We start from the raw sequence: 26,947 nt of genomic DNA on the forward strand, positions 1-26,947 counted from the left end.
CCTTTTATTCTTAAAACAAAGGAATGTCCTTCTTTTTCAAAGAAAGGGGCTTCCCTTCCTCCACCATCAACGCAGCCCTCAACCGTGTCTCTTCCATTTCACGCGTGTCTGCTCTTACCCCATCCTCCTGCCACTCTATCAGAGATAGGTTTCCTTTTGTCCTCACCTACCACCCCACTAGCCTTCGCGTTCAGCACATAATTCTCCGAAACTTCTGCCACCTCCAACAGGATCCCACCACCAAACACCTTTCCCTCCCCAACTCTCCCCCACTTTCTGCTTTCTGCAGAGATCACTACCTACTCAACTCCCTTGTCTATACATCTCTCCCCACTGATCTCCCTCCTCGCATTTACCCTTGCAAGCAGAACAAGTGCTACACCTGCCTTTGCACCTCCTCCCTCACTACCATTCAGGGCCCTAAATGCCCTTCCAGGTGAGGTGACACTTCACCTGTGAGCTTGTTGGAGTCATTTCCTGTGTTTGCTGCTCCTGGTACGGCCTCTTGTATATCAGTGAGACCTGACATAGGTTGGGAGACCGCTTCGCTGAGCATCTATGCTCCGTCTGCCAGAACCAGTAGGATCTCCCAATGGCCACCCATTTTAATTCCACTTCTCATTCCCATTCTGATATGTCCATCCATGGCCTCCTCCATTGTCGTGATGAGGCCACACTCAGGTTGGAGGAACACTTTATATTCCGTTTGGGTAGCCTCCAAGCTGATGGCATGAACATCGATGTCTCAAACTTCCGGTAATGGCCCCCACACTCCCCCTCCTTCTCCGTTCCCCATCCCCTTTTCCCCCTCTCACCTCATCTCCTTGCCCACCCATCACCTCCCTCTGGTGCTCCTCCCCCCCTTTTCTTTCTTCCATGGCCTTCTGTCTCTTTCACCAATCAACTTCCCAGCTCTTTTCTTCATCCCCCCTCCTCCAGCTTTCACTATCACCTGCTGTTTCTTCCTTACCTTCCCCCACCTTTAATTCTACTCCTCAGCTTTTTCCCTCCAGACCTGCTGAAGGGTTTCGGCCCAAAACGTTGACGGTACATTTTTTTCCATGGACGCTACCTGGTCTGCTGAGTTCCTCCAGCATTTTGTGTGTGTTGCTCTGATTTCCCACCTCCATTTTTCTATCTTCCATGTGGCTAAGAGTCATTTAAGTGACCTAATGCATCTGCTTCAACCTCACCTAGCAGGGTGCTCCATGCACTTGCCATTCGCTGTGTAAAAAATTGGACCTCTGACATCCCTCTTATACAATTTGAATGACCTGTGCTTTCCCATTGTGAACCTCATTTATTTTCCAGAGAATAGCTTGTTACTGAACTCAGTTCCTGCAGTCCATTCAATATTTTTGTACTTTGGATGAGCCAGAGGGCAGGAGACTCTTCCCTTACCCCTTGTTCTGGACACCCTCTCTATCATCTACAAACACTCTTTTTCTCAATCGTCTCTAGTTTTGTGATTTTTTTCCCCCAGTTTTAATGCACACTGCAGTTACCCTTTATCTTGACCATCAGTCTTTCAAAATCAATGCTTTTTGTCCCTTTTTGCACCTCACCTGTAATTTTGATGTTTTGTGATTTCTTTCTACCTAGCAGACTTAATTGTACTGACTAGCACCTTCTTATAGTTTATATTTATTTCCCATTAATTCTGGTCTTTGCTAAGACTCCCTTCCACCAGATGAGAATATTATTAATCTACATCCTGCTCATTCTATGTTCTAAAACACAGGATATTCTGCAGATTCTGGAAGTACAGAGTAACACACACAAAATGCTGGAGGAACTCAGCAGGTCAGGCAGCATTACGGAGAGGTGGAAAACTTATTTATTTTGTGTTATTTGAATCCAGAGTTTCAACATATACCCCATTGCATTACCAAGTGTTAGATACAGGGTTATACTCTACGCTGAATTTTAGGATTAACAGATGAAGTGAGACTGTGACGAAACAACCCAACACCCTTTTGTAGAAGAGTAAAAAATAATAGCATACAGAATGAAGAAGGCTCTTTCTTAGCCACGGCCAATAATAATGACTTCACATTGTCCAGAAGTGTGTCCTCAGAGTTTTTAATCTTTGAACAATTAATGAATTTTCCAGGGCTATATCTGAGCAGCTTTGGGGTCACTAGTTCCATCTCCACTAAAACAGCTGAGAGATGTTAGATGACCATTTGTACACATGTTAATTAGTAAAATTTCTTGACAACTGGCAGTATGTTCCAAGCACTCACCACTCTACGTAAAAACAAAATATACTTTTGACATCCCATCTATACTTTCTGCTAATCACCTTAAAATCATGGCCCCTCATAATCCCACTTTATTCTCCCCACAATCCCATTGATTCCCCCAGATTCCACCACTTACCTGCACACTGGGAGCACTCACCCCACGAACTCACACAGTGTTGGAACGTGGTAGGGGACTGCAGCTCGATCCCATCGATTCCCCCAGATTCACCCACTCACCTGCACACTGAGAGCACTCACCCCACCAACTCACACACTGTTGGAACGTGGTAGGGGACTGCAGCTCGCGGTCTGGAGGAGAATGTACAAACTCCACACGGACCAGTCTAACAATAATAAGCCGATTACTATTGTTCTGTAAGGTTAGTAACATAGCACTCCAATTCATATATTCTATGCCCATGTGGACTGAAAAGCTAGAGAAAACAAATTGGTTTCCCATAAAATTGCACTTGTGTGTACATAGAACATTACGGCACAACACAACCACTTCAGCCTATGTTGTGCCAACCTTATAACCTATCTAATCCCTCCTTCCAACATAGCCTTCCATTTTTTTTATCATCAATGTGCTTATCTAAGAGTTCCTTAAACATTCTTGATGTACCTGCTTCTACCTCTACCCCTGTACCCACCACTCTCAAAATCCCATTGACCATAAGATATAGGAGCAGAATTAGGCTATTTGGCCTATCAAGTCTGCTCCACCATTCCATCATAGCTGATTTATTATCCTCTCAACCCCATTCTCCTGCCTTCTCCCCGTAACCTTTCATTACCTGACTAATCAAGAACCTATCAACCTCTGCTTTAAATATACTTAATGATTTGGTCTCCACAGCAGCCTGTGGCAATGAATTCCATAGATTCACCACTCTCTGGCTAAAGAAATCCCTCTTGATCTCTGTTCTAAATGCATGTCTCACTATTCTAAGGCTGTGCCCTCTAGTCTTAGATTCACCCACTATACAAAACATTCTTTCCACATCCATTCTTCCTAAGCCTTTCAATATTTTATAGGTTTCAATGAGAATTCCTCCCTCCCCACCACCCCCATTTATTCTAAACTCCAGCGAGTACAGGGCCATAGCCATCAAACGTCCTCATACATTAATCCTTTCATTCCCAGAATCAATCCTCTGGACCTGTTCCAATATCAGCACATCTTTTCTTAATAAGGGGCCCAAAACTGCTCACAATACTCCACGTGCAGTTTAAGATAGTCTCAAACATTACATCCTTGTTTTTATATTCTAGTCCTCACAAAATGAATGCTAACATTGCATTTGCCTTCCTCACCACTGACTCGACCTGCAAGTTAGCCTATAGGAAATCCTGCATGAGGGCTTCCAGGTCCCTTTGTACCTCTGAGTTTTTAATTTTCTCCCTATTTAGAAAATAGTCTATGCCCTTATTCCTTCTACCAAAGTACATAACCATGCACTTCCCTACACTGTATTCCATCTGCCACTTCTTTGCTCATTATCTCAATCTGTCTAGTTCCTTCTGCAGACTCCCTGCTTCCTCAGCACTACTTGCCATCCATCTATCTTCATATTGTCCACAAACCTGGCCACAAAGCCATTAATTCCATCATCCATCATTAACATTATGCAAACAGAAGTTGTTCCAACACCTTTGCCTGCAGAACACCACTAGTCACCGGCAGCCAACTAGAAAAGGCTCCATCATGCATCTTTTTCCAGTGGTCCAATATCCAATCTTGCCTCTCTTTTATTCTTTATGTATCTGAAGAAACTTTTGGTGTCTGCTTTTATATCATTGGCTAGCTTTTCTCTCCTTATGGCTTCCTTATTTGCCTTCTGTTGTTTTTTGAAAGCTTCTGAATCGTCTAATTTCCCACTAATTTTTATATTTCTATATTTTTACACCCTCTCTTTTGCTTTTATGCTATCATTGAATTCCCTTGTCAGCCATGATTGATTCATCCTTCTTTTAGAATACTTTTTCATCTTTGGGATGAATCAGTCCTGCACCTTCTGAGTTGTTCCCAGAAACTCCAGCCTTCGCGGTTCTGCTGTCATCCCTTCCAATGTCCCCTTCTAATCAACTTTGGCCAGCTCCTCTCTCACGCCTCTGTAATTCCCTTTATTCCACTCAAATACTGATACATCTGATTTTATATTCTCCCTCTGAAAGTGCAGGGTGAATTCTATCATATTTTGACCAGTTTCCTAAAGGTTCCTTTACCTTAAGCTCCCGAATCAAATCTAGTTCATTACACAACACCCAATCCAGAATTGCCTTTCCCCTAGTGGGCTCAACCACAAGCTGCTGTAAAAGGCAATCTTGCAGGCATTCTTCAAATTCCCTCTTTTGGGATTCTGGTTTTCCCAATTTATCTACATATTGAAATCCCCCTTGACTATCATAACATTACCTTTTCTGTCTTTTCTGTCCCCCATTGTAATTTGTATCCCACATTCTGGCCACTGTTTGGAAGCCTGTATATAACTCTAAAATGGTTCAAATGGTTCCATTTAATATCAGAAAATGTATACAGTAATCAACCTGAAATTTTTCCTCTTCGCAGAGATCCACAAAACAAGAGACCCCATAGGATGAATACTAGAAACATCAGAACTCTGAAACCCCCTCCCAATTCACAAGCAGCGGCAGGAATCTCCCCCTCCCCAACTTGCACCACCAGAAGCACTGCCCCCCACCATGCAAGCAACAGCAAAGCACTTAAAGAAACTTTGATCTAGAGTCCTAGAGTCCATCAAAAACTGCAGTCTATAACCCAGCATTTGCTGTTCCAACATTACAAACTTTCGCATCATTTCTCCAAGTCCCCCATCTTGAGGACCAACAGGTTCTCACTCTCCATCAAAGAGAGAAAAAGTAATTGTTCGGGTACAGAGGCCTTCTTTCGACAGCACTGCTCACTCTCCATCAAAGAGAGAAAAAGTAATTGTTCGGGTACAGAGGCCTTCTTTCGACAGCAGTGCTCACTGCCTGCTGTCTCGACATTTCAGTCTCCCACGACCCTTCAGTCAGTGAAATCAGGTTGTCTACGGGGCCACTCCCTGAAGGCAAACACCTTCCAGGCCGTTCCTGGAGACAGCAAAACATCAGGCCCCACAGCCGGTCCGAAAACCCACCACTTGCCAAGAACCATAGTTTGAATTGTAGGTCATGGACATCAACAGAACCTCAACCACCTTGAAGGGAAAAGAAAGTCACAAGAGAACTGGATGAATGGGAAGAAGTTGCCTGGGTCTGCAAGAACCTCTTGTGCCATCTTTCCACACTCTTCTTCCTTCAGGGTCTTTTTAACCTTGCGCTTTCTTATCTCTACCAACACGGCAGCATTGTGGTTAGAACAACAGGTATACCAACTTAAATTCTGTTAGTGGAGATGACCTAGCAGGGGAAAGTCACAGCGGTCAGGTCTCTGGCACTGAGTCTGGCTCTGTGACTCAGAAGGGATTGGAGGAGAAGAGGCACACTGTGGTGACAGGGGATTCATTAGATTGGAAACAGAAAGGAGATTCTTTCTGTGTTCTAGAACAAGATTTCTGCATGGTATGTTGCCTCCCAGGTGCCAGGATCCGGGTCATCTCAGATCGAGACCTCAGCATTCTTAAATGAGAGGGGGAGCAGCCTGAGGTCGTGGTGCACATAGGCACGAATGACAGAGATAGGAAGAGAGATAAGATTCTGCAAAGTGAGTTTAGAGAATTAGGTGGTAAGTTAAAGGACAGGACCTCCAGGGTTGTGATCTCAGGGTTGCTACCTATGCCAGGTGCTAGTGAGGCCAGAACTACAAACGTTTGTAGGAATATTATGCAGTGTAATACATGGCTAAGGGGTTGGTGTAGGAGGAAGGGCACCATCTGTACAGAAGAGTCGATCTGCAATTAAACTGAAGGGGCACTAATAGTTTTCTAGTATCATACCGGGCTTTGCCGGGGGGTGGGTGGGTGGGAATTAAACTGGAATTGCAGGGGGATGCGAACCAGAGTTCCAGAACAGAGAGTGGAGATGAGGTGGAGACAGAGGTTGTTAAGACCTCAAACAAAGTCAGGAATCAAAAGTTAGAGCATGGTGGAATTAATGTTCTGAGTTCCACATATCTCAATGCAACATGTTGTAGGAAGATAGAGGATTGGGAAGTTTTTAAAAAGCAACAGAAGGCAACTAAAAAAAGGTCATAAAAAGGGAAAAGATGGAATATGAAAGTAAACTAGGCAATAATAAAGTGGATACCAAAAGTTTCTTCAGAAATACGAAGTGTAAAAGAGAAGCTGGATAATGATGCTGGAGTAGTAATGGGGGACAGGAAATGATGGATGAACTGAATATATATTTTGTGTCAGTCTTCACTGTGGAAGATACTAGCAATATGCCAGACGTTCAAGGGTATAAGGGGGGAGAAATGAGTGAAGTTGCCATTAATAGAGAGAAGGTGCTTGTGAGATTGAAAGGTCTGAAGGTGGATAAGTTACCTGGACCAGGTGCTGTACACCCCAGGGTTCTGAAAGAGGTGGCTAAGAGATTTCGCAGATATTAGTAATGATCTTTCAAGAATCAATGGATTCCAGCATGGTTCTGGAAAATTGCAAATGTCACTCCACTCTTCAAGAAGGGAGGAAGGCATAAGAAATGAAATTACAGGCCAGTTAGTCTGACCTCAGTGGCTGGGAAGATGTTGTAGTTGATTGTTAAGGATGTGGTTTTGGGGTATGTGGAAGCACGTGATAAAATAGACCAAAGTCAGTATGGTTTCCTTAAGGGAAAATCTTGCCTGACAGATCTGTTGGAATTCTTTGAAGAAATAACAAGCAGGTAGACAAAGGAGATTCGGTTGATGGATTTTCAGATGGTCTTTGACAAAGTGTTACACATGAGGCTGCTTAAGCTACAAGCCCATGGTATTACAGGGAGATTCTAGCATGGATAAAGCAGTGGCTGATTGGCAGGAGGCAAAAAGTGGGAATAACCTTTCTGGTTGGCTATTGGTAACTAGCGATGTTACACTGGGGTCTGTCTTGGGACCGATTCTTTTTATGTTATATGTCAATGATTTGGTTGATGGAATTGATGGATTTTGTGGTCAAGTTTGTAGACAATACAAAGATAGGTGGAGGAGTAAGTAGTGTTGAAGAGACCCACAGAAGGACTTAGACAGATTAGGAGAATGGTCAAAGAAGTGGCAGATGGAATACGGTGTCAGGAAGTGTATGCTCATGAACTTTGGTAGAAGAAATGAAAGGGTTGACTATTCTCTAAATAGAGAAAAAATTCAAAAATTTGAGGTGCAAAGGGACTTGGGAGTCTTTGTGCAGGATTCCCTGAAGGTTAATTTTCAGGTTGAGTTGGTGGTGAGGAAGGTAAATGTGATGTTAGCGTTCATTTCAAGAGCACTAGAATATGAAAGCAAGGATGTAATGTTGAGGGTTTATTAGGCACTGCTGAGGCCTCACAGAGTATTTTGTGAGCAGTTTTGTGCCCCTTATTTAAGAAGAAAGTGCTGACATTGGAGAGGGTTCAAAGGAGGTTTACGAAAATGATTCCAGGATTGAAAGACTTATCACGTGAGGAGCATTTGATGGTTTCGAGCCTGTACTCACTGGAATTTAGAAGAATGAGAGGGGGATCTCATTGAAACAACATGTCGAGGAACCAATGAGAGAGCAGGCCATTCCGGACTGAGTATTGAGCAATGAGGAAGGGTTAGTTAGCAATCTTGTCATGAGAGGCCCCTTGGGTAACAGTGACCATAAAATGGTGGAATTCTTCATTAAGATGGAGAGTGACATAGTTAATTCAGAAACAAAGGTTCTGAACTTAAAGAAGGGTAAATTTGAAGGTATGAGACATGAATTAGCTAAGATAGACTGGCAAATGATACCTAAAGGGTTGACGGTGGATATGCAATGGCAAGCATTTAAAGATCGCATGGATGAACTACAACAATTGTTCATCCCAGTTTGGCAAAAGAATAAACCCGGGAAGGTAGTGCACCCGTGGCTGACAAGGGAAATTAGGGATAGTATCAATTCCAAAGAAGAAACATACAAATTAGCCAGAAAAAGCGGCTCACCTGAGGACTGGGAGAAACTCAGAGTCCAGCAGAGGAGGACAAAGGGCTTAATTAGGAAAGGGAAAAAAGATTATGAGAGAAAGCTGGCAGGGAACATAAAAACTGACTGTAAAAGCTTTTATAGATATGTGAAAAGAAAAAGATTGGTTAAGACAAATGTAGGTCCCCTACAGAGAGAAACAGGTGAATTGATTATGGGGAGCAAGGACATGGCAGACCAATTGAATAACTACTTTGGTTCTGTCTTCACTAAGGAGAACATAAATAATCTTCCATAAATAGTAGGGGACCGAGGGTCTAGTGAGATGGAGGAACTGAGGGAAATACATGTTAGTAGGGAAGTGGTGTTAGGTAAATTGAAGGGATTAAAGGCAGATAAATCCCCAGGGCCAGATGGTCTGCATCCCAGAGTGCTTAAGGAAGTAGCCCAAGAAATAGTGGATGCATTAGTGATAATTTTTCAAAACTCTTTAGATTCTGGACTAGTTCCTGAGGATTGGAGGGTGGCTAATGTAACCCCGCTTTTTAAAAAAGGAGGGAGAGAGAAACCGGGGAATTCTAGACTGGTTAGCCTGACATTAGTGGTGGAGAAACTGCTAGAGTCAGTTATCAAAGATGTGATAACAGCACATTTGGAAAGCAGTGATATCATCGGACCAAGTCAGCATGGATTTGTGAAAGGAAAATCATGTCTGATGAATCCTACAGAATTTTTTGAGGATGTAACTAGTAGAGTGGGTAGGGGAGAACCAGTGGATGTGGTATATTTGGATTTTCAAAAGGCTTTTGACAAGGTTCCACACAGGAGATTAGTGTGCAAACTTAAAGCACATGGTATTGGGGGTAAGGTATTGATGTGGATAGAGAGTTGGTTGGCAGACAGGAAGCAAAGAGTGAGAATAAACGGGACCTTTTCAGAATGGCAGGCAGTGACTAGTGGGGTACCGCAAGGCTCAGTGCTGGGACCCCAGTTGTTTACAATATATATTAATAATTTAGATGAGGGAATTAAATGCAGCATCTCCAAGTTTGCGGATGACACGAAGCTGGATGGCAGTGTTAACTGTGAGGAGGATGCTAAGAGGATGCAGGGTGACTTGGATAGGTTAGGTGAGTAGGCAAATTCATGGCAGATGGAATTTAATGTGGATAAATGTGAGATTATCCACTTTGGTGGCAAGAACAGGAAGAGAAATTATTATCTGAATGGTGGCCGATTAGGAAAAGGGGAGGTGCAACGAGTCCTGGGTGTCGTGGTACACCAGTCATTGAAAGTGGGCATGCAGGTACAGCAGGCGATGAAAAAAGCGAATGGTATGTTGGCATCCATAGCAAGAGGATTCGAGTACAGGAGCAGGGAGGTTCTACTGCAGTTGTACAAGGCCTTGGTGAGACCCAACCTGGAGTATTGTGTGCAGTTTTGGTCCCCTAATCTGAGGAAAGATATTTTTGCCATAGAGGGAGTACAAAGAAGGTTCACCAGATTGATTCCTGGGATGGCAGGACTTTCATATAATGAAAGACTGGATCAACTAGGCTTATACTCGTTGGAATTTAGAAGATTGAGGGGGGATCTTATTGAAACGTATAAAATCGTAAAGGGATTGGACAGGCTAGATGCAGGAAGATTGTTCCCGATGTTGAGGAAGTCCAGAACGAGGGATCACAGTTTAAGGATAAAGGGGAAGCCTTTTAGGACCGAGATGAGGAAAAACTTCTTCACACAGAGAGCGGTGAATCTGTGGAATTCTCTGCCACAGGAAACAATTGAGGCCAGTTCATTGGTTATATTTAAGAGGGAGTTAGATAAGGCCCTTGTGGCTAAAGGGATCAGGGGGTATGGAGAGAAAGCAGGTACAGGGTTCTGAGTTGGATGATCAGCCACGATCAAACTGAATGGCGGTGCAGGCTTGAAGGGCCGAATGGCCTACTCCTGCACCTATTTTCTATGTTTCTATGGATCAGCCATGATGATGAAATGGTGGAGCAGTCTCGATGGGCCAAATTCTGCTCCTATATCTTATGGGTTTTTTTCCAGGTGGAAAAATAGGCTGAAAATTTGCAGATGGAATTTAATACAGGCAATTGTGAGCTTTTGCACTTTGGGAGGACCAGCCAGGGTGGGTCTTAAATAGTGAGTGGTAGGATCTGGGAATACAGGTCCATACTTCATTGAAAGTGGTGTCACAGGTAGATAGGGTTGCAAAGAAGCTTCTGTATTGAGTACAGGAGTTGAGATGTTATGTTGAAGTTGTAAAAGTCATTGATGAGGCCTAATTTGCTGTACTGTGCACAGTTTTGGGCACCTACCTACAGGAAAGATGTAAATCAGATTGAGAGAGTACAGAGAAACTTTACAAGGATGTTGCCAGGACTGGAGGACCTGAGTTATAAGGAAAGATTGAACAGGTTAGAACTTTGTTACCTGGAATGCAGAAGATTGAGTGGAAGTATACTAATTCATGAGGGGTATAGATAGGGCACAGCAAGCATTCCACTGAGGTTGGACAATGAGAGGTCATGAGATAATGGTGCAAGGTGAAATGTTTAAGGAGAACATGAGGGGCGGCTTCTTTCCTCAGAGAGTGGTGAGGGTGTTAAAAGACCTGCCAATGCAAGTAATGAATGCAATTTCGATTTCAACATTTAAGAGAAACTTGGATAGATACATGGATGGTAGGGGTATGGAGGGCTATGGTCCAGACGCAGGTTGATGGGAGTAGGCAGTTTAAATAGTTTAGCAAAGACTAGATGGACCAAATGGCTTGTTTCTGCGCTGTAGTTTTCTATGACTCCAGACTCCTGTAATTTAGGGATGACTGTAGCTCCTATCTATCATCTCCTCATTCTCCCGTACGAACTGAAGATCATTGAGCTGCAGCTCCAGTTGCTTAACATGGTCCCTAAAGAGCTACAGCTCGATGCACTTCCTGCAGGTATAATTATCAGGGAGTTTAGAGTTATTGCAGAGTTCCCACATCTAGCACTAACCCTGACCCATTCCCATTACACTAGGCATGAACTAATAGATGAAGAAAGAGAAAGAAAAATCTTACAAGAAAGTTACGTAGAGGCTCTGCCTGTTCTCGCCCATGGTTACTGAGCCAAAGCCTAACCACTCTAGCACTCACACCAACAACGGCTGCTTCTTTTTATTGGTCTTTGATAAGTACCGAAGAGATCATTATGATTGCAGACCGTCGAAAAGTTCCAGAAGCTCTTTTTAAACCTCACCCCACCTCAGCCAACCAAACGACTGTTTGAGATGATTGCTGCCCACCGAGAAGTCCCAAAATGCCCCGAGCTGTTTTCGAACCTCGTGCTGCCTCAGCCGGTCAAGCAACTGCTCGCGATGATTGTAGCCCACCGAAAAGTCCCGATAGGCCCTGAGCTCTTTTTAAACCTTGCACCACCTCAGCCAGTCAAGCAACTGCTCACGATGATTGTAGCCCACTGAAATCGCCCCTTGTATTAACCATTTCCAACCTGGGAAAAGTCTCTGGCTAATCATTTGATCTATACCTCTTGTCTTGTATACCTATCAAGATACCCACCTCTCGTCCTCTTTTGCTCCAGAAAAAGGGTCTAGCTTGCTCAACCTATCCTTGTTAGACATCAAATGCAGGAGTTTAGTCAGTCATAGACAGTAGAGAAGGGGTGGTACTGGATGTAATCTTAGGGAGTGAAGCAGGGTGAATGGTTGTGAGTGCAAGTGACCTAACCCTGGTAAATTAAGTTAGGGATTGCTGCTGGGATGCTTACTGGTTGTTTAGTGATTTGAGTATGAATGTGATTAGTAAGTCTACAGAGCTCATGAAAATTGGTGGTGTTGTTGACAGCAAAGAGGATGGTTCCAAGCAAGAGAATGGTATTGATCATTTAGTAAGATGGGCAAGATTGATATATTTGGAACTTAATCCCAGTAAGTGGGAGAACTAATAAAAGTAGGACACACCATTAGTAAATCAGAGGGTCTTACAGAGTATTGAAGAATAGGGGACTGTGCTGTATGACTCTATGAAAATGGCTGACTGAAATCTCTAGCGTAACACTGGTAGTCTACAATAGTCAGGAAGCAATTTTCCCTTTAATGGTGAAATATGCAGTGTTGTTCAAGATGTATATAATTGGTGATACCTTACCTTTCAAATTATGTAGAAAAAAGTCTGTATGGATATTTCCAACACATAGATATATGTTTTATCATATAAGGGCATTAATGTTTCCAATCAGCAATAAAGGGGCTGGAGGAACAAGATCTTGTTTCACCTCCACGAGCTGCCCACCTTGTTGCCATAGTTCTGTAAGTTAGCAGCCCAGAGTAGGTCCAATGTACAAGACTAACTTGTTTGCCATGACACATAAGTAACTAAAACTCATAAGTCTAATTCAAAATAGTAATTTGTTAGTTGATGTTAATGAAAAATTTCTAGAAAACGTTCACTGGCTGATGATCTAGGAACTAACTGCCCTTGTACCGTGACTCTACTGATGTGGTTGGTTCCTGTCCAGTGAAGAGACCTGGGCTATCAAGTGTAAAATGTGCTGATTTACGTGCTCAGCTGTAAGATGTGTTGATTCGTGTCCAGTGAAGAGACCTCAGCTGTAAAGGCAAGCACAAAGAAGGTCATAACAGCCAGTAATGGTCCAATCCTGACAACTTAAAGTGAAAATAGCACAGAGACGAATAAAAATTGTCTGTTCACTGCCTTTAAGCACAAATCCAGCAAGCAAGGTATGGGGCAGGAGGGTAAGGCTTGTTTATAAAGCCACAGGTGTAGGGAAGTTATGAAGGTGGTGGTGCAGAAAAGTTGGCTGGTAGAAATAGTTACTGTTTGTGGACAATGAGACTGCCTCGCTAGTTGTACAAGGTCTGCTGTGCTCCACGATAATAAGAAGAAAACTAACATGAGCAGCTTCATGTTCCTGCACATCAACAGATTGTTTTCATATTGCACCATGGATAGAGGAGGGTAATCAGACCCAAGTGGACACAGAGCTGAGAAACTGCGAGTAGTTTTAGAAGTGAAGATACAGAATCTTAAAGGAAATACGGTGAGAGCAGAGGTTTAGGGAGGTAATCCTACAAGCCAGGGTGTTCAATGCAGTGCTGTCAATGTGAAGCAAAAAGATGGAGTCATAACCAAAGTCATAGGAACCATTGTTGATAAATGATTTCAGGCTATAAACAATGCTATTCTGCCAATAATGAAGTTTTTGAAACATCTTCAGGCTTAAAACCCCACGTGCTCGGGACATGCTGGATGCCGGTGTGATTGTTGCTCTGGGCAGTGACTTTAACCCCAATGCGTACTGCTTCTCTATGGTAAGTGAAGCCCTTTTATACTTCGATCATTTTATACTTAGAACCAATTAAAGTTCAATCAAACTAAACTCTGATTAGTTATACTTTGCATGACGAGTGATGCATTTAGTGAACAAGTAGTTCATGTTTTTTATGAGGACCGATGGGGCAGAAAATTAAAGAGCTTGTATTTCACTAGCACCCTTACAAACAGAAAATGTTGGAAAAATTCAATCGGTCAGTCAGAATTGATGGAATGAGAAACAGAAAAGTTGGAATGTTGATGTAATGTTGATGTGACTCGGACACCGCTGTAGATTGAACAACTATGTTTACTCAACAATTCAACAGGCTTCCATTTTTACCTCTCTACGTCCTGACGTCATACGCACTCTGACGCTACGAATACTCACACCAATACATTACATCCCCCTTCTCAAGATTTGTTTTACAACACTGTGAATTACCAAAACAATGCCTCTAGGTTTACCCTTCTTACAGTGCAACAACCATGACATAAACTAAAAAAAAATCTTAATTTCTTGTATTGTATTCTGCATTGTATCTTACAATACTAACAGCAGTATATTTTCTTTTACTAACATAGACTAATAAACCTTTTATTTCACACCTTGGAACTTATAACATGTGTGACTTTGCCTCAAACTGTGAGACTGTATGTATGTCTAGTCTCTGTATCTAGCTGGAAGTTTGACTTGTAACAGAATGAAACAGTTAAAGGAACTCTTTATCTTAACAAGGTGAAGATGCTTTAAAGTCCCTTACAATAAATTGGTAAATTGATTGATTGATAGATTGTCATATCTGACGATCACAGATTTGTGCACTTCTTCAAATACATGAGGAACTGTGCGGAAGAGTTTTTAAAGTGGAAAAACTGTTGCACTGCGACAGTTCCACTCTGCTGACCTCGGAAGTCTGAGTCCAGTGGTACAAGTACGCGTCACAGATGGGATCTTCCTTATTTGCAGTGAATGACCATGACCTCTTTAGTGGATGTCTTGCCCTTCATTCTCTACGTAATGTTGCAGAACAGCCTCCCGAGCCTTTGGGTCTCACTGTCGATATCATCCACGCAGTCCCCTGGAGCTCACCTCACATGCTAGAACAGGCATGTCCCTGTCTCACCAGGGTATGAGGCCTATCGGAAATCCTCACCTGGTTTAAGCCGCCTGTCGACACGGTATACCGGGGTTGCATGCGAGCGACTAATTGGAGCCACAGGTACGAGCTGAGTAGCCAACGGGGACTAAAGGTGAATGATGCCCCAGAACGGAAATGAAATGCCCCTTCACCAGAACTGCTACCCCTCCCTGGACACCCCATACATCCCAATAATACAGTGCCTTGAAATAGTATTCAGCCTGTATTTTCACATTTTATTGTCTCATTTTCTAAATTTAGAATATATTGAAGTTGGATTTTTGAGCTAATCTACAAAACATTGTGCATCATGTCAAATCAAAAGAAAAATTCCAAAATTGTCAACAATTTCTCAAAAATCAAAAAACAAAATTGTGAGGATGAAGAAGTATTCATCCCCTTTGTGATTACTATACTAAATTCCCTCAGGTACAGTACACTGTATTATCTTATGAACTCACTCAATTTGCTGATTTAGAAAACTGGAGGATCACCTGTTTTCAATGAATTCATAAGATTAATGTAAACTCTCTGTAAGGTCCAACAGTATGGTAGATTTTCAACAAATTAAACCAGAATGAAGACAAAAGAGCATCCAAGGTAAGTCAAGCTAATGGTATTAGAGAAGCACAAATCTGGGGAAGGGTACAAGACCATCTCAAAGTCACTGAACATACCTTGGAGCTCAGTGCAGTTCACCATGAACAAGTGGAAAAAATATGAAACCACAGGCACACTGCCTAGGTCAGGCTGTCCCTTTAAACTCAGTCGCCAGGGAAGAAAGCCACTTGTAAAACAGGCTACCATAGGGCCAACAGTCACTCTGAAGTCAGCTACAGAAGTCAGTGATAGCAACTGGAGATGAAGTTCATGGCTTCATGATCTCTAAAGCCTTGCACAAAAAGAGTATTTATTTCAGAATAGCAAGGCAGAAGCCCTGGCCAAAAAAAAAAGGTGTACCCTTGCCTGTAAAGTCTTTGCAAAGCTTCACTTAGAAGATACTGTAAAGATGTGGAAGAAGATCTTGTGGTCAGATAAGAATAAAGTGAAACCTTTTGGCTTCAACACTAAGCAGTATGTGTGGTGTAAATTTAATACTGCACGTCAGCCAGGTAATGTCATTTCTACTGTAAAGTATGGTCATGCTGTGGGGGTGATTTTCAGCAGCAGGGACTGGAAATGGGTAGATGTATGCTGCTAAATACCTGCTAGCTTTTGCCAGAAAGCTTAAACCGGGGAGGAAGTTAGTCTTTCAGCAGGACAAGGACCCAAAGCACACTGCCAGAACAACCATGGAGTGGCTTCAAATGAAGAAAATTGATGTCCTTGAGTGGCCCAGTCAGAGTCCTGACCTTAACCTGATTGAACATCTCTAGCAAGACCTCAAGGTTGCTATCCACCACTGCTCCCCTACTAACCTAGCACAGCTTAAACAATTTTGCAAGGAGGAATGGGCAAATCCTGCTCCATCATGTGGTGCAAAGCTAATAGAGACTTATCCAAAAAAGCTACTGGCTGTAATAGCTGCACGAGGTGGTTCAACTAAATACTGAGCAAAAAGGCATGAATACTCCTGAAGAGCTGACATTCCAGTTTTTCATGCTTTGCAATTTTCCTCTTCTTTTTGAGGTCTGTTGTGGAAAAAGGAGCATGCGATTCACAAATAAAAATTCTGAGTTAAATTGATCCAAATTCATGGTTGTAATACTCATTTATGCAAACAAAGGGTTGGGGTTGAATACTTTTTCAAGGCACTGTAAATAATTTACTTAGATGAAAAATAGACTTTGTCATAATGTGGAAAATACCACAAATAATTTTGGCATAGCAAGTTCCAACTAATCACCAAATCCTGATAGACTGTTTTAGTGCCATGGATAGAGAGGAACATAAGGGCCAAGATGCAATGGAATCTTGCACATCAATCTTAGAGGACATTAGGGTATGGTTTAAAGTGTTATTTGAAGATGCCATCTACAATAGGATCCTACCACTAAACACTTCTTTCCCTCCACACATTCTCTGCTTTCTGCAGGGGTCGCTGTCTCTGTGACACCCTTGTCCATTCAACCCTCCCCACTGATCTCCCTCCTGGCAAGTGGGACAAGTGCTACACGTGCCCCTACACCTCTCCCTCACCCCATTCAGGACCGCGAGCAACACTTCACCTGCAAGTCTGTTGCTGTCATCTACTGCACTGCTCCAGTTGCAGCCTCTGCTACACTGGTGAGACCTGACATAGATTTGGGAACTGCTTCATTGAGTTAGAAAAGACAGATTTCCCAGTGTCAACACATTTTAATTTGACTTCCTGTTCTCATTTGGAAATGTTGGTCCATGGCCTCCTTGACTAAAGATGAGACTTCTCTCAGGTTGCATGGGCAACACCTCATATTGCATCTGTGTAGCCTTCAACCTGATGGCATGAACGAGATCGATTTCTCTAACTACCAGAAATTTCTACCCCCCCTTCTCTTTTTCTGTTCCCCACTCTGGCTCCCCTTTTACTCCTTCTTTTCTCCTCACTTCCCCATCACTTCCTTCTGATGCCTCCCTTCCTTTTCTCCCATGGTCCACTGTCCTCTCCAATCAGGTATCCTCTTCTTCAGCCCTTTACCTCTTCCATCTATCACCTCCGAGCTTCTTACTTCATTCCCCTTCCCTACCCACTCATCTGGTTTCACCTATTACCTGCCAGCTTGTACCCCTCCTTATTCTGACTTCTTTCCCCTTTCTTTCTAGCTTTCCAGTCCTGATGAAAGGTCTCAGCCCAGAACATTGTCTGTTTATTCTTCTGCCTAGATACTGCCTGACCTCCAAACTGCACAGTGTCCTGACTTGGGGAAATAACCATTTCTGTTGCTTCCTCAACATGTTTCTCCAGCATTTTGTGAGTGTTACTCTGAATTTCTAGCATCGGCAGAAACTCCTGTCTTAATCTACTGTATTTTGTCTTCCATAGAAATGTTTTATGTAAATATTATATGTACCGAGTCAGACTGCATCTCGCATGGTTCTTCGTTGATAACCAGTCCCCACAGACTCTACTTGTTTGACTGTTTTTCCCTGCAGCCAATGGTTATGCACATGGCCTGTGTAACCATGAAGATGACGATGGCCGAGAGCCTGGCAGCTGCCACTATCAACGCTGCGTACGCTCTTGGAAAATCCAAATCCCATGGCTCTCTGGAGGTGGGCAAAGAGGGGAACGTCCTCATCATTAATGCACCCAGGTAGGTCGTGGGACATTAGAGTCGAACCTTCAACCCTTGACATCTATGGCACCCCAATAGCGCCATCGTCCATCTTCAACATTCTGGGATCTCCACTGACCAAAGCTGAATTGGATGAGCCAAAAGAGCAGCTTAGAGGCTGCTGTCCTTGGGCGTGACTCACCTCCTGGTTTCCCAAAGTAGTTCCGCCATATACAAGGCATGGTGGAATACTTCCCATTTGTCTGGTTGGCAGCTGCTCCAAAACCACTCAGCAATCTCAGGTAAGAGTGTGGAATGAGCTGCCAGCAGAAGTGGTGGACACAAGTCCGTTTTCAACATTAAAGAGAAGTTTAGGTAATTGCATGGATGGGAGGGTATGGAGGGATGTAGTCCCTGGGCAGGTGGAAGAAACTAGGCAGAATAACAGTTCAGCAGACTAGATGGGCCGATGGGCCTGTTTCTGTGCTGTAGTGCTCTATGACTCATCCAGGATAAATCAACGAACTTGATAGTCGCCTACTCACCATCCTTAATGTTTATTCCCTCAGTCAATGTGAACCATCGACAAAGTACACTAACTTCTCCAAATGCAGCTTGCAATCTTGCCACCTCTAACCCCAAGAAGGACAAAGATTGCAGGTACATGGGATCACCTCTCCTCCAAACTGTACAGTGTCCTGACTTGGATATAAACATTTCTGATCCTTCCTCAAGGTTAGGTCTAAATCCTAGAGCTCCTCACCCAAGAGCAGTCCAGAGCACCTTCACCATAAGGACTGTGGCATCTCAAGAAGGTTGTTCAATTCCTCCCCCCACCCCCACCAACCCTTCCAAAGGCAATTGGGGATGGACAGTAAATAACCTTTGTGCATCTTTTGGGACAATTTTCCACAGTCATGCATTAAAATAGAAGTAGATTTACAGTCTGAAACAGATCCATTTATTAAATGCTTTGGATTACCTGAGAATGTTTTTTAATACCTATACTGAAACAGTTACAAGTGAAAAGGAAAACTAATCTAGTTACAGCCAATTAAACCTCAGAATGTTCTATATTCTATGCTGTATTGTTTGAAGTTCTATTACCAACCTCCTCCAATAGTTTCCCTACCACACCAGTCTATAGCTTTTACTTGAAGTATAGTGAGTTTTCAGTATTTATAGAGAGCATTTTGTTCAGTTCTGCACAGCTCATTATAGGAAGGATGTAGAACCTTTAGAGAGGATGCAGAGCAGATTTACTAGGACGTTGCTTGGATTGGACAGCAAGTCTTATGAGGAAGGGTTGAGCGAAGGAGGATGAGAGGTGACTTGATAAATGTGTACAAGATGATAAGAGACATAAGACATGGGAGCAGAATAAGGCCATTCAGCTCATCGTCCGCTCTGCTATTTCACCGTGGCTGATCCTGGATCCCACTCAACCCCATACACCTGCCCTCTCACCATATCCCTTGATGCCACAACCAATCAGGAATCTATCAACTTCCGCTTTGAATATTCACACGGACTTGGCTTCCACCACAGTCTGTGGCCAAGCATTCCAGAGATTCACTGGTCTTTCACCAAAAGAATTCCTCTTTACTTCCGTTCTAAAAGGTTGCGCCTCAGTTCTGGATATTCCTACTAGAGGAAACATTCTCTCCATATCCACCTTATCTAGGCCTTGTAGCATTCGGTAGGTTTCAGTAAGATCCCCTTGCATTCTTTTAAATTCCAGTGGGTACAGGCCCAAGGCTCCTCATATGTTAACCCCTTCATTCCCAGAATAATCCCTGTGAACCTCCTCTGGACTCTCTAAAAATGACAGTGCATCCTTTTTGAAATGAGGGCCCCAAAACTGTTGACAATACTCCAATGTAGCCCGACTAGTGTCTTATAAAGCTTCAGCATTATCTCGCAAACAACAGGAATTCTGCAGATGCTGGAAATTCAAGCAACACACATCAAAGTTGCTGGTGAACACAGCAGGCCAGGCAGCATCTCTAGGAAGAGGTACAATCGACGTTTCAGGCCGAGACCCTTCGTCAGGACTAACTGAAGGAAAAGTTAGTAAGAGATTTGAAACTGGGAGGGGGAGGGGTAGATCCAAAATGATAGGAGAAGACAGGAGGGGGAGGGATGGAGCCAAGAGCTGGACAGGTGATTGGCAAATAAATAATGGATGGGGTACAAGGGGGAGGTGGGGCATTAGCGGAAGTTAGAGAAGTCAATGTTCACACCTCCCCCTCGTACCCCATCCATTATTTATTTTTATACACACATTCTTTCTCTCACTCTCCTTTTTCTCCCTCTGCCCCTCTGACTATACCCCTTGCCCATCCTCTGGGTTCCCCCCCACTTGTCTTTCTCCCCGGACCTCCTGTCCCATGATCCTCTCATATCCCCTTTGCCAATCACCTGTCCAGCTCTTGGCTCCATCCCTCCCCCTCCTGTCTTCTCCTATCATTTTGGATCTCCCCTTCCCACTTTCAAATCTCTTACTAACTTTTCCTTCAGTTAGTCCTGATGAAGGGTCTTGGCCTGAAACATCAACTGTACCTCTTCCTAGAGATGCTGCCTGGCCTGCTGTGTTCACCAGCAACTTTGATGTGTGTTGTCAGCATTATCTCCTTGGTTTTATGTTCTATTCCCCTTGAAATAAATGCCCAACATTGCATTTGCCTTCTTTACTACAGACTTAACTTGTAAATTAACCTTCTGGGTGTCTTGCATGAGGATTACTAAGTCCCTCTACATGTCTGATGTTTGAATCTTCTCTGCATTTAGGTAATAGTCTGCACTATTGTTCCTTTTACCAAAATGCATTATCATACATTTCCCAATACTGTATTCCATCTGCCACTTTTTTGACCATTCTTCCAATTTGTCTAAGTCCTGCTGCAATCACATTGCTTCCTCAGCACAACCTACCCCTCCACCTATCTTTGTATCATCTGCAAACTTTGACACAAAGCCATCAATTCCATTATCTAAATCATTGACAAACAATGTGAAAAGCAGTGGTCCCAATACTGACCCCTGAGGAACACCAGTAGTCACCGGCAGCCAATCAGAAAAGGCCCCTTTTATTCTCACTCTCTGCCTCCTGCCTGTCAGCCATTCCTCTATCCATGCCAGTATCTTTCCTGTAACGCCACAGGATTTTATCCTGTTAAGGAGCCTCACGTGAGGCACCTTATCAAATGCCTTCTGAAAATCCAAGTAAATGACATCCACTGATTCTCCTTTGTCCACCCTGCTTGCTACTTCCTCGAGACTTCTAACAGATTTGTCAGACAAGATTTCCCTTTATAGAAACGTAGATCGAGAGAAAGCAAGAGACTTTTCTCCCAGGGCAGAAATGGCTAATACCAGGGAGCATAATTTTAAAGTGATTGGAAGGAAGTGTAGGGGGAACATCAGAGGTAAATTTTTTTACACAGAGAGTAGTGGGTGCTGTTGTGTATTTAATAAAGAAAGGTACGTCACATTCGGAATTTTTTCAGTTAGATGACTTCCTCCCATGCCGCTCTGACCTAGTGGGAAATCATGTACGAGGCAAGTTACAGCAGTGGTTTGCCATTGCCTTCTGCCCAGTGAGTTTTCAAAGAGGTCACCAGCTCTTAACCCAGCACGGATGAAAAGCGTGCAGGGGAGCCGGCTGGATTCGAACTCAGGACCTCCCGCCCCGCAGTCCAGCGCTGACGCCACTATGCCATCACCGGGTCTGTGTATTTAATATTTCACTAGTATTAGAGTATTATTATAAATATATTGTCTGATTAAGCACTGAATGTTATTCGAATAGTTCATTGTGGTTATATATAAAAAGGACATAAATTTCATACGTCATCACACCACTGTGTCACATGTGCAAGACTCACATTGCAGACTCCCGTCTTTTCCTTTCAATTAGTTTTGGAGTCACAGACCATAACAGGTGCATGGAACGCTCTGCCGGGGGTGGTGGTAGTGACAAGTACATTAGGAGCATTTAAGAAACTCTTAGAAAGGCAGAAAGATGATAGAAAAATGGAGGCGGGAAGTGTTGGATTGATCGTAAAGTGGGTTAAAGGTCAGCACAACACTGTGGGATGAAGATGCTGTATGTAATATTCTAATTACCTGTCACTGTCTCATACCAAAATGTGTAACAGCATTGAAACTGAGCACACTTTTATTAAATTTGAGAGCTGCGAAAGGTTGATTGCAGTCTCTTTGATGAATGTCATTGTTTATTAGCGCTCATTGGCATTTAATTGACAATAGTATCCAAAACCCATTTTAAATACAAAATGAGTGTATAAAATTAAAGGTTGACACTTATTAAATAGGAGCTAGAGGAATTGAAACCAATTGGTTATGGATGGAGTACTGTTTACAACATGCAATCATGTTGTCATTATCTGTGAGTCCTACAGTTACTTTTATTTTTATCTTTATTATCTTAAAGGTGATACAATTACAATAAAGTAGCTTTACTAAGCTAAATGTATTCTACTAGTCAAAGCTCTAACAGGCTTATTCTTCATTGTGAAAGAATTGAAAGGTTTGAAATGTCTACAGATGATACAAATCTGGGTTGCATCGTGTAATAAATATGTCTTTAAAGATGCCCCAGGTGTCCCCCCATCAACTCTGACATATTAACCATCTGCTGTAAGGAGTTTGGCAGGAGAGTCAAAGAGGAGTTGATTTGAGATAGTAGATTGCAGGGGTGAGGGAAATATAAAGAAAGGTTTAGGGATGAATGGGAATGTTCAGCTAGGAGTTGACACAGACCTGAGAAAAGAAAGATAACCTGCTCTTCTCTGAAGAATGTAGTGAAGGAATTTATACTTGATATTGGTTCTGTCACGTTATTTCCCTTCATTGCACAGAGACATTTCACTTTTTGAATAAAGCTAATCATGTCACTTACTGGACTAGAGAGTGAAAAACAAACTGCTGGGGAACTCTGTGGATTAAGCATCAGCTGTGGAGGGAAATTAACAGCAGACCTTTATGGTTGAGTCCTTTCAACTGGACAGAGAGACAGCGAGGAGATAGCTGTTGTAAACAGTTGAGGGGAAGGGGTGGAGCAAGAATTGGCAAGCGATGGGTGGACCCAGGTGAGGCAGGGTGATTGGTTGGGGAATTAATAATGTGGAATATCAGAGTTCTTAAAAATATTTGATACCTCTTCATGGTAGAGGACACACAAAACATCTCAAGAACTCCAAAAAGTATGAGGATTAAAGAGGGAGGAATTTAAACAATGATGTCAGAAAGGAAAAAAAAGGAAAGACAAGTTCCATAGTCCCAGTTTGGTCCATGAGTGGGTAAGACCTAATTTGGAATATTGTGTCCAGCTTTGGCCATCTACCTACAGGAAAGATATCGATAAGATTGAAAGTGTATGGAGAAAATTTACAAGGAAGATACCAAGACTTCAGGATCTGAGTTACACAAAGGTTGAATGAGTTGGTTCTTTATCCCCAGGAGAATAGAAGAATGAGGGGAGAGTTGATAGAGGGATACAAATTGATCATGGGTATCAATAGGGTAAATGCAAGCAGGCTTTTCCACTGAGGTTGGGTGAGACTAGAATTAGAGGTCATGGGTTAAGGGTAAAAAGTGAAATATTTAAGAAGAACATGAGGAGGAACTTCACTGAGAGTGTGGAATGAGCTGCTAGTGGAAGTGGTGGATATGGGTTCAATTTCAACATTTAAGAGATGTTTGGATAAGTACATCGATGGGAAGGTTATAGTCCAAGTGCAGGTTGATGGGACTAGGCAGAACAGTAGTTTGGCATGAACTAGTTGGGTTGAAGGGCCTGTTTCTTGCTTTGGATTTTAAAAGAAGTGGCCAAAGAAGGGGATATATTGGTTATGATCTTCCAATATTCTATGGCTTTGGAAAATCACAAATGTAATGTCCCTGGACCAGGAAGGTGAGGACAGAAAGCAAGAAGTGAAGACCTGTGGACTAGTATCTGCTTCCTGGAAAATGCTGGATAAACATTATAAAGATGGTGGCATCTGGAAAATGGCCAGACTATCAAGCAAAGTCAGAATGGTTTTGTGAAAGAGAAATTACATTGGACAAATCTGTTAGACTTGCATGGAAAGTTAATGAGTAGGGTAGATAGGAAGGACCAGAAGATGTGGTGTATGTAGATTTAGCATAAAAGATAAAACCTCATGGTGTGGTGAGGTCTGATGGTTTGGTAGGTTGAGAATGTTTTGGCTAAATGGAAGATGGGCAAACTAACAAAATCAGACAGCCTAGATAAGTGGGTCATCTTCAACTATATTTTATGCAGTGTCAAGGGACTCAACTATTTATAATTTGTATTAAGGACTCGTGTCAAGTAATAGAAAGATAGATGGAAAGCAGGTTCCTAAGTAGCTGCCACAGCCAGCTATTGGGTCCTCGGAGATTCTGGTACTTGTAAAAATGCCCCTTCTCTCAATTCTCCACCGCATCTGCTCTCAGGATGAGGTTTTTCATTCTAGAATGAAGGAGATGTCCTCCTTTTTCAAATTAATTTTTTAAAATATATATATACTTATTATACTTTATAGTTTTTAGTTATGTATTGCAATGTACTGCTGCTGCAAAACAAAAAAATTCGTGACATGTGCCAGATATCAAACCCGAATCTGATACTGATTTTGATTTCTAAAGCTTATCTCAAAAACCATGATAAATATTGGAAAAAGTGGCCATTTCAAAACCTCACTTGTAGCTGGTTCATACTTTACATTGATTATTGTTCTTGCCCCAGGTTTTAACCTTATTAGCTTCTTTAACCATTACCAATGATACAATAGATTAATGAACTTACATTATATTTTCTTGTCTAAATGATAGCTCCTTTAATTCTGTACAATTTTATATACTATTGTATCAAGTTTTAGTTTAATAATTTCTCTTTGTTATAAGATCTTAAAAATTACACAACATCTGAAACTGATTTCCTTATGAAGCCATATTGTGCTTCATACAAATGCAATAGACCATGGAACATAGTGGGCAGCATAGGCTAGCACAACACTAGGGCGTTCCGGAGTTCAGAGTCCGATTCCGCACTGTCTGTAAGGAGTTTGCACTTTCTGCACGTGAACCATGTGGGTTTCCTCCCACAGTAGTAGGTTAATTGGTCATGGTAAATTGTCCTATGATTAGGCTAGGGTTAGATAGGTGGGCTTCTGGGCAGTGTGGCTTATTGTAGCTACAGAACAAATACAGCATAAAACAGGCCCTTCAGCCCACAATGTTGTGCTGACCTTTTAACTTACTTTTAGCCCTCTCCCACTATAAAGCCCTCAACTTTTCTATAATCCATGTGCCTATCTAAAGGTTTTTTAAATGCCACTAATATATTTGCCTCTACCACCAACCCTGGCTCAGCGTTCCACACACACAATGCTCTCTGTGGGGGAAAAAATGTTACCTCTGACATCCCTCCTATACTTTCCCCCAGTCACCTTAAAATTATGTCATCTTGAATTGGCCATTTCCACCCTGGGAAGAAGTCACTGGCTTTCCACTCAATCTATGCTTCTTATCATATTGTACATCTCTCTCATGACACCTCTCATCCTCCTTCGCTCCAAAGAGAAAAGCCCTCACTGGTTCAATCTACCTTCATAAGATATGCTCTCTAATCCAGGCAGCATCCTAGTGAATCTCTACTGCACCCACTTTAAAACTTCCACATCCTTCCGAGAATGAGGTGACCAGAAGTGAATACAATATACCAAGTATGTCTAACAACCATCTTATAGAGCTGCAACATTACCTTGCAATAACAAATGCTTTTCTTTTTTTAAAGGTGGGAGCATTTGATTTATCAGTTTGGAGGTCATCGGGAGCTAATCAAGTATGTAATTATGAAAGGAAAAATTGCCTATGAAAATTAAAGACGTTTTGGTTATTAACAGTGTGGAAGCTCCTTCCCTGAAGTCATTTAACAAGGATATTGATCATGAATTTGAACACCCACATTATCATACTTCAAGTTTAAAAAGTCTGTGTACAAACTTGGACACCAACGGAAGGTCAAGACTTAAAGATGTCTTCCAGGGTCATCCGTTAATATCTTGAGAGATGTCTTAAAGTTTGCTTATTGATTCATATTTTGCCGTACCTTTGAGTGTAGTCACTATTTCAATATATGCAAGAAATAAAGAGTCTATAAATAAATTATTTGGATGTCTGCTGTTTGATTTCACTTAAAGGTAACATTTGTCTGAAGAACTCGCCAATGTTTCTTTCTGACTGTCATCGGTTTGTGTCTTTGTGGTTATCTGCCTGTGTGAATGGCTCTGGTATACAGCTGGTTTCATCAAGCCCTTGCTTGTGTGTGTTCCTCATTCATCCAGACACTAAAGAGGGGACCAACCTCACCGGCCGGGAAGCCCAGCAGAATTGTTTACACCATTATCTGAAATGTTGCTTTTGGTACAAACTACATTTGCTGAAAATATATTTGGTAAGGCTTGCTTATGTTAAAATCCTAACTCCCACCCTCCTATTTACATTCGGGAGGTTAAGGTAAATCAATTAATAGGAATGTTCACCAGCTGTGCTTGTGTATACCTCCCTTTACCCAACAGATCAGGTTCAACTGAGGGCATGTGTGGCAAGAATATGGGATGTCCATCGACAACAAGTCACTTAGTCTGACAATCACTGTCTGAGTTAATCGAATTCTCAAAAATATGGAGCTAAACCGAGCTTGAGGGTCTACTAATGAGCCAGCATATGAGTACAACCTGCTAGAAATTGCCCCCACTGTCTAACCATCACAGATATGCCTGTCTGACTTTGGGAGTCAACACTGAACGCCAGGCCCTATTTTACAGTGCAAACACATTCCATTATATTAGCACCAACAGAATATGAGGCACAACAGATTAAGAGCCAAGCTAATGGCTCAAGGTTGGGCAGTTCTTTT

At 42.4% G+C, this 26,947-nt stretch overlaps 1 protein-coding gene across 1 annotated transcript in view; it reads left to right on the forward strand.

Moving 5' to 3' along the window:
* amdhd1 (amidohydrolase domain containing 1) overlaps nt 1-26,193 on the forward strand; it is a 38,550-nt gene extending 12,357 nt beyond the window's left edge. Inside the window, exons 7-9 of the mRNA XM_072241104.1 lie at nt 13,567-13,660; nt 17,876-18,036; nt 25,823-26,193. Coding sequence (XP_072097205.1) covers nt 13,567-13,660; nt 17,876-18,036; nt 25,823-25,910 — 343 coding nt within the window. The 3' untranslated portion in view covers nt 25,911-26,193. The remainder of the gene's footprint in view (nt 1-13,566; nt 13,661-17,875; nt 18,037-25,822) is intronic.
* The last annotated feature ends 754 nt before the right edge of the window (nt 26,194-26,947 follow it).

This window comes from Mobula birostris, chromosome 23, assembly GCF_030028105.1.
Source record: "Mobula birostris isolate sMobBir1 chromosome 23, sMobBir1.hap1, whole genome shotgun sequence".
NCBI lineage: Eukaryota > Metazoa > Chordata > Chondrichthyes > Myliobatiformes > Myliobatidae > Mobula > Mobula birostris.